The following is a 14,440-nucleotide window of genomic DNA, read 5'->3' as shown; positions in this document are numbered from 1 at the left end:
TGCGTCTTGTCCTCATGAAGGCAGTAAAGGCAGAAAGAGTGTTCGTCCTCCTTGAAGACGTTCTGCAGCTGGCATCCAGGGCAGACCCTGAACAGCTTTCCGGGCGTCGAGCTTCCCTTCTCCTGGGCCATCTCCGAGACAGGGCCTGAGAAGCTTCTGGAGTCCTCCGAAGTGTAGCTCGACGAAATCTTCACCCTTGAGGGGCACAGATGAATCCAACACGGGTCCCCGTTGATCGGATGTAGGATCGGTGGAGCTTGAGGCTCTTTTGACCGAAAGAATCGAAGTTTTTTGTAAAAAGCGCGAAAAAATAGCACTAACGCTCGAGAGCAATAGCACGAGGATCCCAACACATGAACGTGCGGTAAAAATCTGAAGATGGCTGCCAGAGGCGGTGCTTAGGTAGAGGGCAGTCATTGGCTGTGGTCAGTATGACGCAGAGACCAGTGATTGGTTATTACTACGAAAGACAGATCAGAAACGAAACTGATACTGGTTTTTTCTTTACCGAGGATTCCCAGCCTGACGACGGGGAATATTCATGAGCATGTGAATCCATGCCAGACCCCATGCTGGAGAAACGATAGCAGCCCAACCGGGATCAGCGCCTCCGTGGGAATCAGGTGAGCGTTACAGTAACAACAATACAATCATGTCCTGCAACCTGTGACATTTTGACCTCACACTTTACATCTTTTGTAATGCATTCCTGCCCGAGATCAGAGAAGTTAATGATGAGCACACTTCGGAGCACATCCTTTGCCTTACATGTGCAAATCATCAACTGTTGGCTTATGTTAGGGAGAATTTTCAGTTTGGTGCTAAATTCCTCCCACCTTAGAGACCCCCAGCTCTTTTGCTGACTTTTGGGAGTTTGTACTTTTAATTCTATGTGTTTTCTGTGTTTCTTCTAGTTTTTGGAGTCTGACAAACTCCATAGGCATCATCTTTGCATTGTGACACACAGCACCTTCAGTGCAGTGGCACAGGGAAGTCTCTCAGATTTCCCAAAGGTTTAAAACCTTCTCTTAGATAAACTACTGTTTCCAAGAGCAGTAAAGTGAAATTGACTTTACTTACAATTTGAAATTTTCTAGATCCAGCACACGCTATCTTACCATTGGCTGCTAGAGGGGTTACTTAATATCCCCTTTGTCTAGTTTCTCATGTAACATTTTTATGTTACCCTTGCTAAAATTAATGGCTGGTGGCAGTGGTTTACTTTTTACTACCATTGTGTGTTTTTGCAGTGGGCTGCATTCGCAGCTACAGTAATGCACCCATGGGTACCCATTTTGTCAAAATGACCACGGTCTACTTTTTTTGCCATTTCTTGTTGGAAATGTCTTTCTTGAGATTTACTATGCGTGTCAAACTAGGTTTGGTCCCTTTGTTCATTTTGTCTTTGGCGAGATTCACGATGAAGCCCGCCTCTGGCTCCAGTATGTCTGGCTGGGGCAGGAAGTGAGGGAGGTACCCGAAACTCCCTGTGCTTAATCCCCTTGGTTACAGGAATGCACCCAAAGGTGATTGGACGGCTGGCTGTCGGGCAAGGACAGCCACCCAGCTGTGTGATTGAAAGCTCGGCTGGAATTAATGGGAGAAACCTGCATAAAAGGAGAGGCTTTTTGGCTTGGAAGGCAGAGTCGACCACTGGATGAAGGAATCCGAAGAGGAACTTGGAAGAGATGCCCTGCTGCAACTCCTGGACCGTTGGTTTGCCAGTTAAGCCCTGCTGGTGTGCTGAAGCTCAGAATTTGCCTCTAATAGAGAAGCCCTGCAATGACAACTTCTCCCCTTGAGTTGATGGGACCAATGAACTCCAAAGTGAACTCATTTGGACATCCTCTCCACTGCTGCTGCTGCTGGAACTAAGTGCCAGGGAGAGGAACATCAAACGGAGTGCATCACTTTTAAGTCAGACCCGAGCTTGTGGAAGATCCTCTGGACTCCCAGTTAGCAGGACTGACCAAGATTGAGCCACCTATACAAAGTGCTGGACTCCAGATGCGAGGAAAGTCCAAAGTGGTATCCGGGAGTCTGTGGTGGTGCTATTTGCTGAGACGCGAGGAGCTGAAACCGCGAAGTGCTGCTGAATAGAAGCTGGTCCTTTTCTGCCACTGACCGTCCTGTTCTGTTGTCGGAGCCCCCAGAAGTCCTCCCTCTTGTCCCCACGACTGAGGCCCAGGAACAGCAGGATCTACAAAGCCGCACAGGAACAGATACCAGCTGGAACTATTTCTTCTAACCAAAGGCACTGTACAGTCTAAGAGAACTTAACACTTGTCTTGTAGCCTTATCTGATTACAGTTGAGACTTGTCTTGGTTACTTCTGTAGAGTTGCTTGCATCTTCTACCTCTCACAAGCCTCCCAGCTTGTAACCCTGCTTTGATCCTACTTTTTCTACAAAGGGCCTCATTACGACCCTGGCAGAAGACCATGGTGCTATTAGCACCATGGTCCATGCCGGTAAATTACCGACTCCGCCATGGGGAAAGGGGGAATTACCACCCCATTATAAGGTTGGCATGGCGGTAATTCCCCCTTCCTCCATGGCCCTTCCCCATTCCCATTTTTGCCCCATAGGGCTCAATGGGAATGGGGAAGGCGCTAAGTACGGTGCCGCAAATTGCTGCACCGTAATTAGCACCCAGGTCCCTTTGCGGGTCCCTACTTTAACGGCTGGTCTACACCAGCCGTTAAGGTCAGGTCCCGCAAAGGGACCTTCTAATTAGGGGCTAATAGGTTAACGGTGCCGCAGCCTTTTACGGTGCCATTAACCCATTAATGCCTGGGTCGTAATGAGGCCAAAGACTTCTAAAACATTGTGCAAGACTTTTACTTACCTGCAAGAAGTGCTTCAGCTCACCTAGACTTTTGACCAATTGACATTGGCTTGCCTGGCTACCTGAATGACACTTCTCACCTCTGCTTGTGTCTTACCTTCCCTCCAGAAAAGAGTTAATTTACTTTGCATTGGGGGCATCAAAAGTACTTAGCTGCTTCATAATATTTGTGTGATCTCTTGTTTTATTCTGAAACCTCTTTACTTTAACACTCATCTCAGTATTACTCTAAATGTACCAGTGATATATTAATGTCCACAGTGTCCTATCTATTTAAGTCACCTGAGGGTGTAGGAAGTGTCTGTTTAACATCCCAAATGGGTATTTGCTGATTTAGAGAAACTAAGAGTGTGTATTTTGGAGTGTATCTGTGTGCTACTATTATATTGCCCCTTCTGAAGAAGGCTTATTCATACTGACTGTTAAATAAATTAATCTTTTTTTAAATCAAGAAAACTTGTGTGTAAGAATTTATTTGGATAATTGTCACTGTGAATCTCTGTGTAACTCCCCTACTGCTCACATTGACCCCTCTTGGGGTAAGCCTGGCTGCTCAGCCACACTACCAACCTGTGTAGTACAGACTTATACCAAAGGTCGGGTTCCTATTGCCAGGAGGTCAAGGTTGTTGTAGTGCACCCAAAGTGTACTTCACAGAATCTTGCCTAAAAGCTTAGCTACCTGTTCGGGTGTTTCCTGCACCTGCACATGTCTGTGACATGTATTTTGACAGCATAGCACAATTGTAAATGTTATATTATTGGTTCATATTTGTTATGTTATTGGGATTTATACCACGCTCTGCTGCAATTTGCAAGGTGTCCAGGTGCCCTGCTGGACCTGAAAGAGAGGGAGGTGGGCCGGGCCAGTGGGAAGAGAGGGCAGTGTGCAAGAAAGCTTTGCTGTTGTGTTGATGCGTGTACTCTGGAGAGTCTGTGTGCGGGTCAGTTTCTAGGTGTTCTGTGTCGAGTGCATACAGGCCTTTGTGTCCAAAGGGGAGACTCATGTGCCCATGGTGATAGAATGCATTGGCCCGGGGTGTTTCATATAAGTTGGTTGTAACAGTGAGGTGATCTTCGGATGGTCACATTGATCGGGGGAAAGGGAGATGAAGAGCCCCTCCCAATGCGTTTTCCAGAAAATTCCGTAGTGAGTTTGGGCTCCTGCCCAGCAAATATGTGAATCAAGGGCATCTGTGGTTGCTGTGAGAGGCAAACAAGTCTACCACGGTCAGCCCCCACATCCTGAAGAGTTCCTCATGGACCTATCGGTCGAGTCCCCACCCATGGGTGATCGATTCCAATCTGCTCAGAAAATCTGCACCCATGTTGGATTCCCCTAGTGAGTGGCGCGCTTAATGAGAAATCCATTGCGAGTTGGTTCACTCCCATATATCCACTGTCAACCTTGTCAGCTGTGGGGATGTCGAGACTTGGTACTCCCACTGCCCCCTGCCGCTTGTTGACATAGAAAATAGTGGTGCCATTGTCGGTCAAAATCTGCACCAGGCAACATGCAATGATTGGACTGTTGGCTCACAGAACACCCAAGAAGGCCATTAGTTCTAGAACGTTAATATGTAGTTCCTGATGGGAGGGGAACCAACGTTTATGGGCTTGTAGGCTGAAAAAAAGGTGGCTCCTCCCACCAGCAGTGAGTAGTCTTGGATGATCTTCACTGATGGAATCCTCAGAGAATGGGATCCCCACCAAAAGGTTGGCGACCTCACACAACCAAAGCTTCCCCCTCAGGTCCTGTGTAATGGGGATCATCATAGATGGGGAATGTGAAGCATTATTCTATAATCTCACAAAATGGCGCTGGACTCTCCTTAGTTTAAGATGAGCATTGAGTACTTGCAGCACGCAAGAGGCCGTCAAGCCCATAAGCCTCTGGAACCACCACAACGCGGACAGAGAGCTGTAGTTCAAAAAGAACTGACCTGTCGCCTGAATATATTGAATAGGGTAAACACGGGCCACCACTCCTTCAAAACAGAATACTATAAAGATCAGGCTCTAGGAAGCCCTCATGGTAAATAGTTGATCTGTTGAAAGGTTGAGGGGTTCACTGGCAACATACGGTTCTATGTTATTGCAAAGACAGTCTTTTTTTCAATGGGTTTTTTACTGAAACATTTTTTTCTGAAAAAACAAATTGAAAATGTCTTTTTTAATTTTGGGGGGTCACCCCAACCCCCACCCCCTATTAATGTAACATTATTCTCTTACACCCTACCTCTTATATACACTTGCCCACCACCCCAAATAGTTTTCGATTACTTTTTTCAACAACAAAAAAATTGGTAAAAGAAACTGTTGATGTAACAACGTTGTACCAAAATGAAAAAGGTAATCCAGGAGGTCCTGTAGAGACCTGGACATCATCTGAGGGCTGGACGCATGGACTAGACATTTTTCATAACTGAAGAGTTATGAGACAAGTTTGGTGAGACTATCTACCAATGCAAATAGTGGTTCATATATTGAGCATCGAATGATGCGTACATCTGTCCCGGACTATGGGCCTCATTAGGACCCTGGCGGTAGCCGTGCCCTTATTAAGGGCACGGCTGCCGCCGGTAATGATTTTTTTCCGGTGCCCAGAAAAGGGCAATAAACGGGTCATGTCGACCTTGACGGACCCGGTTATTGCTCTTTTCTGGGCTCTGTAAAAAAACATTCCCCATTCCCATTGAGCCCCATAGGGCTCAATGGGAATGGGGAATGGTCTGACCAGGCGTTCCTTAGCAGGTCCCGCAGCAGTCCTCGTAATAGGGCAGCCCGTAATGAACGGTGTCGGTCCCGTACCGGCACCGTTCATTATGTGGCTGCCTGCCTCCTAATGAGGCCCTATGTGTTTTCATATCCTGATGGCCATATCATAAAGAATATCTGCTATTGAAGCTTAATGTAAGCCAGGCACTTGAAACAAAGGGCGCTAAAATTGGACTGACACGAACTGACCGGATGTGTAGACTATGTGGGTTGATGTCATTGAATCTGTGGAGCACATCTTGTTACATTGGGAGAGCCTCAATTAGATTAGATGTTAATGTTAAAGGATATTTATTGCATGCACTATCACCACCGGAGAGGTCCCCTGGTGCTCTGGCGGCTCAGAAAAGAAAGGAAAGGAGGGGGGGGTGAGTTAGTGGGAATCAGCTGGAAAAGTGCAAGAGAGCAGTGATGTGCTGTTGGCAGCCTCATCCCGGTTAACTCCATTGGCTGGGTTTGGAGTGTTTCCTGGTCGGCAGCCATTGTGTACTGTTGTGCAAGTCTATGTGTGGTTTGTTTTGTTGTTGCAGTGTAGTGAAGTTTGTGAGGATTGTTGCATTTATAGGCCTGTGGTTGTGTTTGGTTAGAGTTTGAGGGGTGTATGCAGAGGGTTGAAAATTGTTAGTGGATTGGTTAGTTCGCATAGCAGTTAGGAAGCAGAGTGCTAAACTTCCATATTTCCTCTCCTCGTGGGGCGCGTTGGCATCGCCACACCCCCATCCCGATCTGGGCCCGGCCGAACCCCACAGTCCTTTCCACACATGATGGCCACCCACATTCATAACTGTGTCGAAGTTTGGTCCTGGCTATCTCTGTTAAACCTGTCTGTATGCGGGTCAAAATAGGGTGGGGTTGGCATAGATACAGATATGTTAAAGCTTTTAAAAATGCTATAAATGAGGCAGATATGGGTAATATGTGGAAAAGATGGATGAACGTTCATGATACTAATTTTATTTATTTTACGGTGAAGTAATAACACAAAAATTATGAAAATTGTAGAAGAATTATCTTAAATCATATTATATGGCAGTTTTTCACTAAAGATCTTAATTAGTTGTTCTATCTGAGATTGCACTTTGCATATTGAAATTGACTATTTGGTTTTAGACATAAGCATTTGATGTACTCTCTTTTAAACATGTTTAATGTATTGTTGTGACATCTTGTATATACAAAGCCATTGTGGCTATATGTATATTGAATAAATAAATGAATTAAAGAGTTCCCACCAGAGCTTTTGATTAGAGACAGAATGGAGGGTGCCTACATTAGCTTTCCGTTAGTGATGGGAAGAGTTTAGTAAACCTTCTTCTTGCAGCTTCTCCTCTCTCAACAGGGCTTTTCGATTACAGGGTGGTGTGGCCATGGTCTATGACAGAGGCTCCAGTTGAGAAGTACCAGCAGCGGTCCCAGTGGTGCTGCGGGGCCAAGCAACCCAAGCAAAGGGCTGGAGGGTCTGCCACTTGACCCCTACTTTGCTAGGCAAACTACAATATGGAGGAAGGGGGATGGGCTGCAGGAGCATGACAATGTAAAAAGAGTAACCTACAATGTTTTGTAAATAATATCGCACCTTCTTTTACAGGGCTCGCAGGGCGATGACGGCATCAAAGGAGCACAGGTAATATTTCTGTTTTTACAAAATGTTGTAGCATGTCATTACATTTGAATTCTGTTGTTTCATTGATGGATATCAGTTTTGAGCATCGAAACCAGACTCACAAACTGAAATGAATCTGCATGCACTGATTTGCAGTCTGCACCACGCAGAGCCTTGCCTTGGAGTTTATGGTGGTGATGGCATTAATGGTTTTTGCACAGCAATCAAGCCCAGCTCCGGCAGGGGGGCTAAGGAGGACCAGGCTCCCCCAGAGCCAGCCCCTGGCCCCCCTAGAAAGGAGGCCATGTCAGTGGTGTTATACACCACTGGTAACTTAAGGAGTGGGGGGTGGATGTCACACTAAGCATTCAGCAGCAACCTCAGTGACATCATTCTGACAGGCTGAACTGCAGGAGGCCTGGAGTGGATTTGTTTTCTTGCCTTAGACAATGATTTATGCCCACAACCATAAAAGTACAAATGACCAGGGAGATGGAGGGCCATCCTCACGTCTAACATATCCAAGCAGGCTGCCTACAACTATATTCTCAAACCTAAAATCACAATTTTGGTTTCTGTAATGGGAGAAATATAGTGGTTTTTCACATCATGCTTAATAAAATGGTTTAACTATATCATACAATAAATGACAGGTAAAGTTGCTTGAACACAGATTTCTGCAGAAGGTGCATTAACTGACTGGGGGCCCTTACAAATTACATTCAAAGTATTTATTCTGCTGCATTAACTACTTGAGTATAAGTGAAAAGATAATGTTGGAAGTAACAAAAATGTAATTCTTTAGGGGAGTGTGTAGTAAAATCAAAACGTGATAGATGCAAATCTTTGAATAAAACATTACCACTACCGTTGCTCTGCGCAACCTTCCATGCCATAATTCTGTAATATGTCTCTGTGATTAGTGAAGGGGACAAGCCATTAGCAAATTACCTTTGGTGCTGCCACACAAAAGGGGCAGTTAAGGCTCAATTGCTGGGTCGTGTTCCATCTGCACTGGAACACAAGCAACCACATGCATTGTTAGGACCTGCGTTCCAGCGGATTGGGATGGGCTTCTGATATTAGTGACAGGGCCAAGGCTGATATGCAAACAATGGTATGGAAGGCTGGCCAGAGCAATGATGGTGGTTATTATTGATTCAGAGACGTTTGCCTATTAGGTGCAACCAGAATGCATGCTGTGGAACACACATGGCTATATCAATGCCTCACCACCAAAACCTAACCTTTCTAGAACTCTTTGAGAAAGCTCTATCACAAAGTAACACCAAACCTGTTGCAGTATAGGGCCTGCCAGTGTTGTATCTAAGCATTCTTCTGAGTGTTTAATTACTTAATTGCCTCTGTAAATGAGCTCCTGGTGTAGTAAAATTATCTTAATGTGTGTCTTCAGCCAGTTGATTTTATAAGCAATATATTTGTCAATGCCTCTGTGACTTGCACTGAAGTCCTGTCTTAAACAAGGCTTGTGTATAGGTACTAGCAGGCATTTGCCAGGCAAGGCCATCATATACCCAGTTTTTGGCACCATTTTCCAGCTGTTCCCATTTTATGGCCAGGTGGTGCCCTTATGGCAGTGCCTGGCAAATGCCTATCCATGCCTAATCAAAAGCCCAAGCTGTTGGCTTTGCCAGTGCATGTTGGCTTCCGTTTGTCTCCCTAAGTGAATGTGCATAGCCCAGATGTGGGTGTCTTGCTTGCTACGCATAGGGAATCAAGCTGCACCTCACTGAGCTGTTCCAACAAGGCCCTACCTGAAAATAATAATCCTAGGTTGTCAAGTATTGACCAGTTTCAGATCTTCTCATGAATACTTACTAGTGGGGTTCTGACCTAAATAGAATGTATCTTTGTTTGGAAGCCTGGTCTACTCTGCCAGAACGTTTCATGATTCAAACTGATAAGTACTGACTTGATAACCTCATTCTGTTTGAGTAACTTTACAGAGTTTGCATGCAAACAGAATATGTCATGTGCGTTGTGGGATTTGTTTGGAAAGTATGATGTCAATCCTGGTTGCTGGGTGTTTAGGCGGTGCCGGAAATGAAACATGAACACCCGTAAAATAACAAAAAAGAAGAGAGTTTTCTATAATGTTGCGTGCAAAGTATAAAAGGTGTACATCTTATATAACCAAAAAGCAGTATTTAAATATTTTCTAAAGAGTGCAATCAGAGGTGGATTTAACATTTGGACAAGGACCAAATGCCAATGCCCCCACCCCCGCTCTACTCTCTGTCCTCAAATACAAATAGCAGGGCTGATCAGGCCCTACCAGTGAGATCTTATCTTCTTAACGTGTCTCAGAGGCAGATTATTTACAACAGGAAGTGATTGGAGATGACAAAAAGTTAAAAAGGCAGTGACCTTTGCTGTGGCACTTTAAAAAAGAATATATAGGGTTTTAAGAAGCTATTTAAGTATGATTGTTGGGTGATTAGTAAGTAAGGGGATACAGAACAAGCTGTGTGATACAATAACCTTGTCATGCATTTCATTTCACTTTGTGTCTGTATGAGAATTTTTGTACATTCTCATTAATTGCTATGCTGGAGGTTGTAGGCTTCCATTCAGTATGGGGAAAATAAAGCTACAGTCATAGGGGATCATTTTCCAGGTCAAGCGGAGTGGAAGAAGTGGCACTAAATGCATTTAGGTCCACTTTTTATGAGCTGCAGGATTTTGTGTGATTTGACAGGCAACGTTGGAGAGCAGATTGGACTCCCCCTGCCAAATCCCATTGGTATTCCACCAGCATTAATGTTTACGTTGGCAGAAAACCAATAGATTCCTATGGGATCTGCCTGACATTTACACCTGGTAAAAGGAATTGTGGATGGCTCACACAATCGTTAATTCTGGAAGTGATTTACACTTTTCCAGACACGTAGTGGTAAACTAAAGAGCAAAGGCAATTTTCGCCTGTGTTTTACTCTTTACTTTTCCAGTACTTGGTGGAAACAATTAAAATTAATGAACAGCCCCTTTTGCAAAAAACTGCAAACAAGAGAATTCCACTCTGCACAATTTAGGATTAAAAAACGAATCCCCCCTTAATCTTTTCATCAACATGTTTCTACAATAATACATTGTCAGGTTGGTTTATCATGTGACTTGTACATTTATAAAGTAATCTGTATAACATTTACTATTATGTTAGGTATTCAAAGCAAACTTCAACACAGATTTGTACCAACTTGAACTCAGAAGATGTGTGAACAAGTATCTGCATTTCAGGCTGGGCCCAAATGATGGCTTCACTTGACCAAAGTGTGTGATCCTGGGCATAATTTTCAATTTCACTATGCCTTACCTGTTAAAATTAAGTGCCCCTAGATGTGATTCAGTTTGCATTATAAGCTATTCCAAAAAGCCTCACTCATGGTTTAATAGATGGGCAGCACAGACATTAGGACACACACAAACACACACATCTATCTTTGAAAATATCCGGGCCACATTTATTGAACACAATTGTCGTCCAATAGCAAATCAAAGTAAACACATCAAACAAACATGGACATTTTCATATTATAACCAGTATGTAAACAGTATGTACCAGACAATGATTTAAGTATGATTGTTGGGTGATTAGTAAGTAAGGGGATACAGAACAAGCTGTGTGATACAATAACCTTGTCATGCATTTCATTTCACTTTGTGTCTGTATGAGAATTTTTGTACATTCTCATTAATTGCTATGCTGGAGGTTGTAGGCTTCCATTCAGTATGGGGAAAATAAAGCTACAGTCATAGGGGATCATTTTCCAGGTCAAGCGGAGTGGAAGAAGTGGCACTAAATGCATTTAGGTCCACTTTTTATGAGCTGCAGGATTTTGTGTGATTTGACAGGCAACGTTGGAGAGCAGATTGGACTCCCCCTGCCAAATCCCATTGGTATTCCACCAGCATTAATGTTTACGTTGGCAGAAAACCAATAGATTCCTATGGGATCTGCCTGACATTTACACCTGGTAAAAGGAATTGTGGATGGCTCACACAATCGTTAATTCTGGAAGTGATTTACACTTTTCCAGACACGTAGTGGTAAACTAAAGAGCAAAGGCAATTTTCGCCTGTGTTTTACTCTTTACTTTTCCAGTACTTGGTGGAAACAATTAAAATTAATGAACAGCCCCTTTTGCAAAAAACTGCAAACAAGAGAATTCCACTCTGCACAATTTAGGATTAAAAAACGAATCCCCCCTTAATCTTTTCATCAACATGTTTCTACAATAATACATTGTCAGGTTGGTTTATCATGTGACTTGTACATTTATAAAGTAATCTGTATAACATTTACTATTATGTTAGGTATTCAAAGCAAACTTCAACACAGATTTGTACCAACTTGAACTCAGAAGATGTGTGAACAAGTATCTGCATTTCAGGCTGGGCCCAAATGATGGCTTCACTTGACCAAAGTGTGTGATCCTGGGCATAATTTTCAATTTCACTATGCCTTACCTGTTAAAATTAAGTGCCCCTAGATGTGATTCAGTTTGCATTATAAGCTATTCCAAAAAGCCTCACTCATGGTTTAATAGATGGGCAGCACAGACATTAGGACACACACAAACACACACATCTATCTTTGAAAATATCCGGGCCACATTTATTGAACACAATTGTCGTCCAATAGCAAATCAAAGTAAACACATCAAACAAACATGGACATTTTCATATTATAACCAGTATGTAAACAGTATGTACCAGACAATGATGTACAGGGGCACGCCCCACCAGGAGCATACCAGGATGCCGCAAACCCCTCAACCAGCACTGTCTGCCTCCTGATGCAGCCATTACAGCCCTAGCATTCCTTTGCACTCTCAACTCAATTAGAATGTGCTGCAAAAACACAACAAAAAATAACATATTGTGTTTGAAATGTCATTTTGGGCATGAACCATTGATGGGAGAAATTCAGAATGGGACTACTGTAGGGGTTCAGTTGGGAAGGAGGGAGGGTTGTGAAATGGGTGGGTGAAAGGAGGATTGTATACATGTGTATGTTATTGGAGGATATGTTGTTGTGCTCTAAATATTTTTAAGATCAACAAGACTCGCTGTATTGATTGGACATGGTATGTTCTGTTCTTGAAATTAAAAGAAGTTTGATTTTTTTGTTGTTGTAGGAAACAAAATCTTCTATTCCTTGTTTGTTTGTTTGTTTTAAATGCTCCAGTATTCTGGGTGGGGGGTCTGTCTTTCATAACAAGATGCAGGGAGCACAAGCATCTCTTCCGGGGCCTGCTGGGAGTAGCCACAGTGCTCAGGAACGTATTGTTGGGCGGACACCATCTAAGATGGTACAAAGACTGGGGGCCTCACTGCTCAGCCTTCTCAGAGGAGGAGGAGGAGGCGGCATCACCCTCAATTCTCCCATGCCAGGCCAGGAAAGGCATGCTGGGTGCTGGGGTGAATAGGTGGGAGGGAAGGTAAACAAGAACGGTGGTTAGGGCAGCTGAAGGAAGGTGACTGGAGGGTGAAAGGTGAAGGAGGATCATATGTAACAGAAAGGGGGGAGCCGATGGGAAGGGAAGATAGGTAGATTGATGTTGCAACACTATTTTCCTTGCTTCTCTTTTGCTATCTATGTACTTTCTTTTTTTTTTATAGAGGGGTGCAAATGCATTTTTGCAGATCTGGGAAGACATTTTTTGCTGGATCCCGGATCTGGATCATTGGGTGTGGGTCTAAGAGTACCCTAAACAAGACTTTGTTTAGGGTACTCTTAGACCCACACCCAAAGGAATGGGCGCCCCCCTGATCATAACCCTGGCCCACCCAGATGAAAATTCCTGGAGTCGGGCCTGACAGCAATACTTGAAATAATTAACTGACAGAACTACCTTCTTATTTGTTATTTCATATCGACACTTGGAAGTAAATATTTATCTCTTGTAACCAATCAGTATGCTCAGAAATCATACAATAATCTCTGGTATCGACTGCATTCCCAACATGCGGCTGGAGTTATTGTAACCTGCAGCAAAACATGTCCACCAGATATTAGAAAATTAAACGCAGCCTAGTGCATATGTCATATTCATGTGCCTATAGCATGATCCACCCGGGATCAACCCAAATGGAGCAGAGAGTCGACAGAGAGACCAACCACAAAGCTTTCTGGATCACAACTCACCTGACTTTTGTGATTCTTGCGACAGCCATGTGAGAGTCGCAGAAGCAAGGCAAGTGGATCACAAATGCATTGCTATGGAAAGGTTTCATATACTGCCGGTACACACAGAGTCACAAAAGAGTTGACATCAGATGTAAGATTACCTCAAGAAGACAGGTCATGTAATTGTAAATGAGTAAATCCCTGTGTTTATCCCTCCACTTTCTAATTGGGTAATCACACAGAAGTCTCCAAATTAAGAAAAAGTATCTGCAAACATGTAGGAGACACACTTGGTGTATTGTGAGAAGCCATCAGGAAGTAGACACAGACAACTGAATAACGTTTGGGCTATAAACCTTTATTAAATCAAAAGGTGAGTTTGAAAAAGGCCTAACTTGCCCTATGCTAAGGTGGAATTTCTCTACCTAAATGAAACTACTGATGGTCTGTGTCAGGGAGTCCAAAGCAAAAGTCTGTCTTTGTCCAAAACCTATAGCTATACTCACATCTAATCCATGTATAGGGACGTCAGCATCAAAAAGAGAGGTGTTGAAATAAAAGTTCAGAGCTTCTTCCAGCTCTTGGTTGGAAAAGGGGCTTCCCTTCCCCAAGGTTCAAGATCGTTCATGTTACAAAAAGAGCGGTTCCCTTCCCCAAGCTTTCAAGTATCTCAACTTTCCAAAACATCACAATTCCTTAGGATACTTCCCAGTTCTTCTGTCTTGGTTGCCTTTCACCAATTTCATGAAGTTAATGGGCCTCATTACGAGTTTGGCGGTGGCCGTGCCCTTATTAAACTCGCTACCGGCACCCGCAAATGGGTCATTACTGGCCCATTACGAGTTGAATGGGCTGGTAATTGGCCAATTGCAGGTGCCGGTATGGCCGGGCTCCCGATCCCCATTCTGCCACATAGGGCAGAATGGAGGTGGTGAGCATGGTTGCACCGGCATCGTTCATAACGGTGCCGGTGCAATCACGAGTTCTGCTAGCGGGTGCCGCTCTGCACGCCTGGTCTAACCAGGCGTGCAGAGCGGCACCAGCAAGCAGAACTACCAGCGC

The 14,440-nt window shown here is 44.0% G+C and overlaps 1 protein-coding gene across 1 annotated transcript in view; it reads left to right on the top strand.

Moving 5' to 3' along the window:
* LOC138480617 (collagen alpha-1(XXI) chain-like) overlaps nt 1-14,440 on the top strand; it is a 703,399-nt gene that overhangs the window by 573,379 nt on the left and 115,580 nt on the right. Inside the window, exon 23 of the mRNA XM_069612315.1 lies at nt 7,213-7,248. Within this exon, the coding sequence (XP_069468416.1) occupies nt 7,213-7,248 (36 nt within the window). The remainder of the gene's footprint in view (nt 1-7,212; nt 7,249-14,440) is intronic.

The sequence above is a fragment of the Ambystoma mexicanum genome, chromosome 5p, assembly GCF_040938575.1.
Source record: "Ambystoma mexicanum isolate Mex_15411 chromosome 5p, UKY_AmexF1_1, whole genome shotgun sequence".
NCBI classification, from domain to species: Eukaryota; Metazoa; Chordata; class Amphibia; order Caudata; family Ambystomatidae; genus Ambystoma; species Ambystoma mexicanum.
The sequence above is the reverse complement of the archived record's forward strand: the minus strand, read 5'-3'. Positions and strand labels throughout refer to the sequence as shown.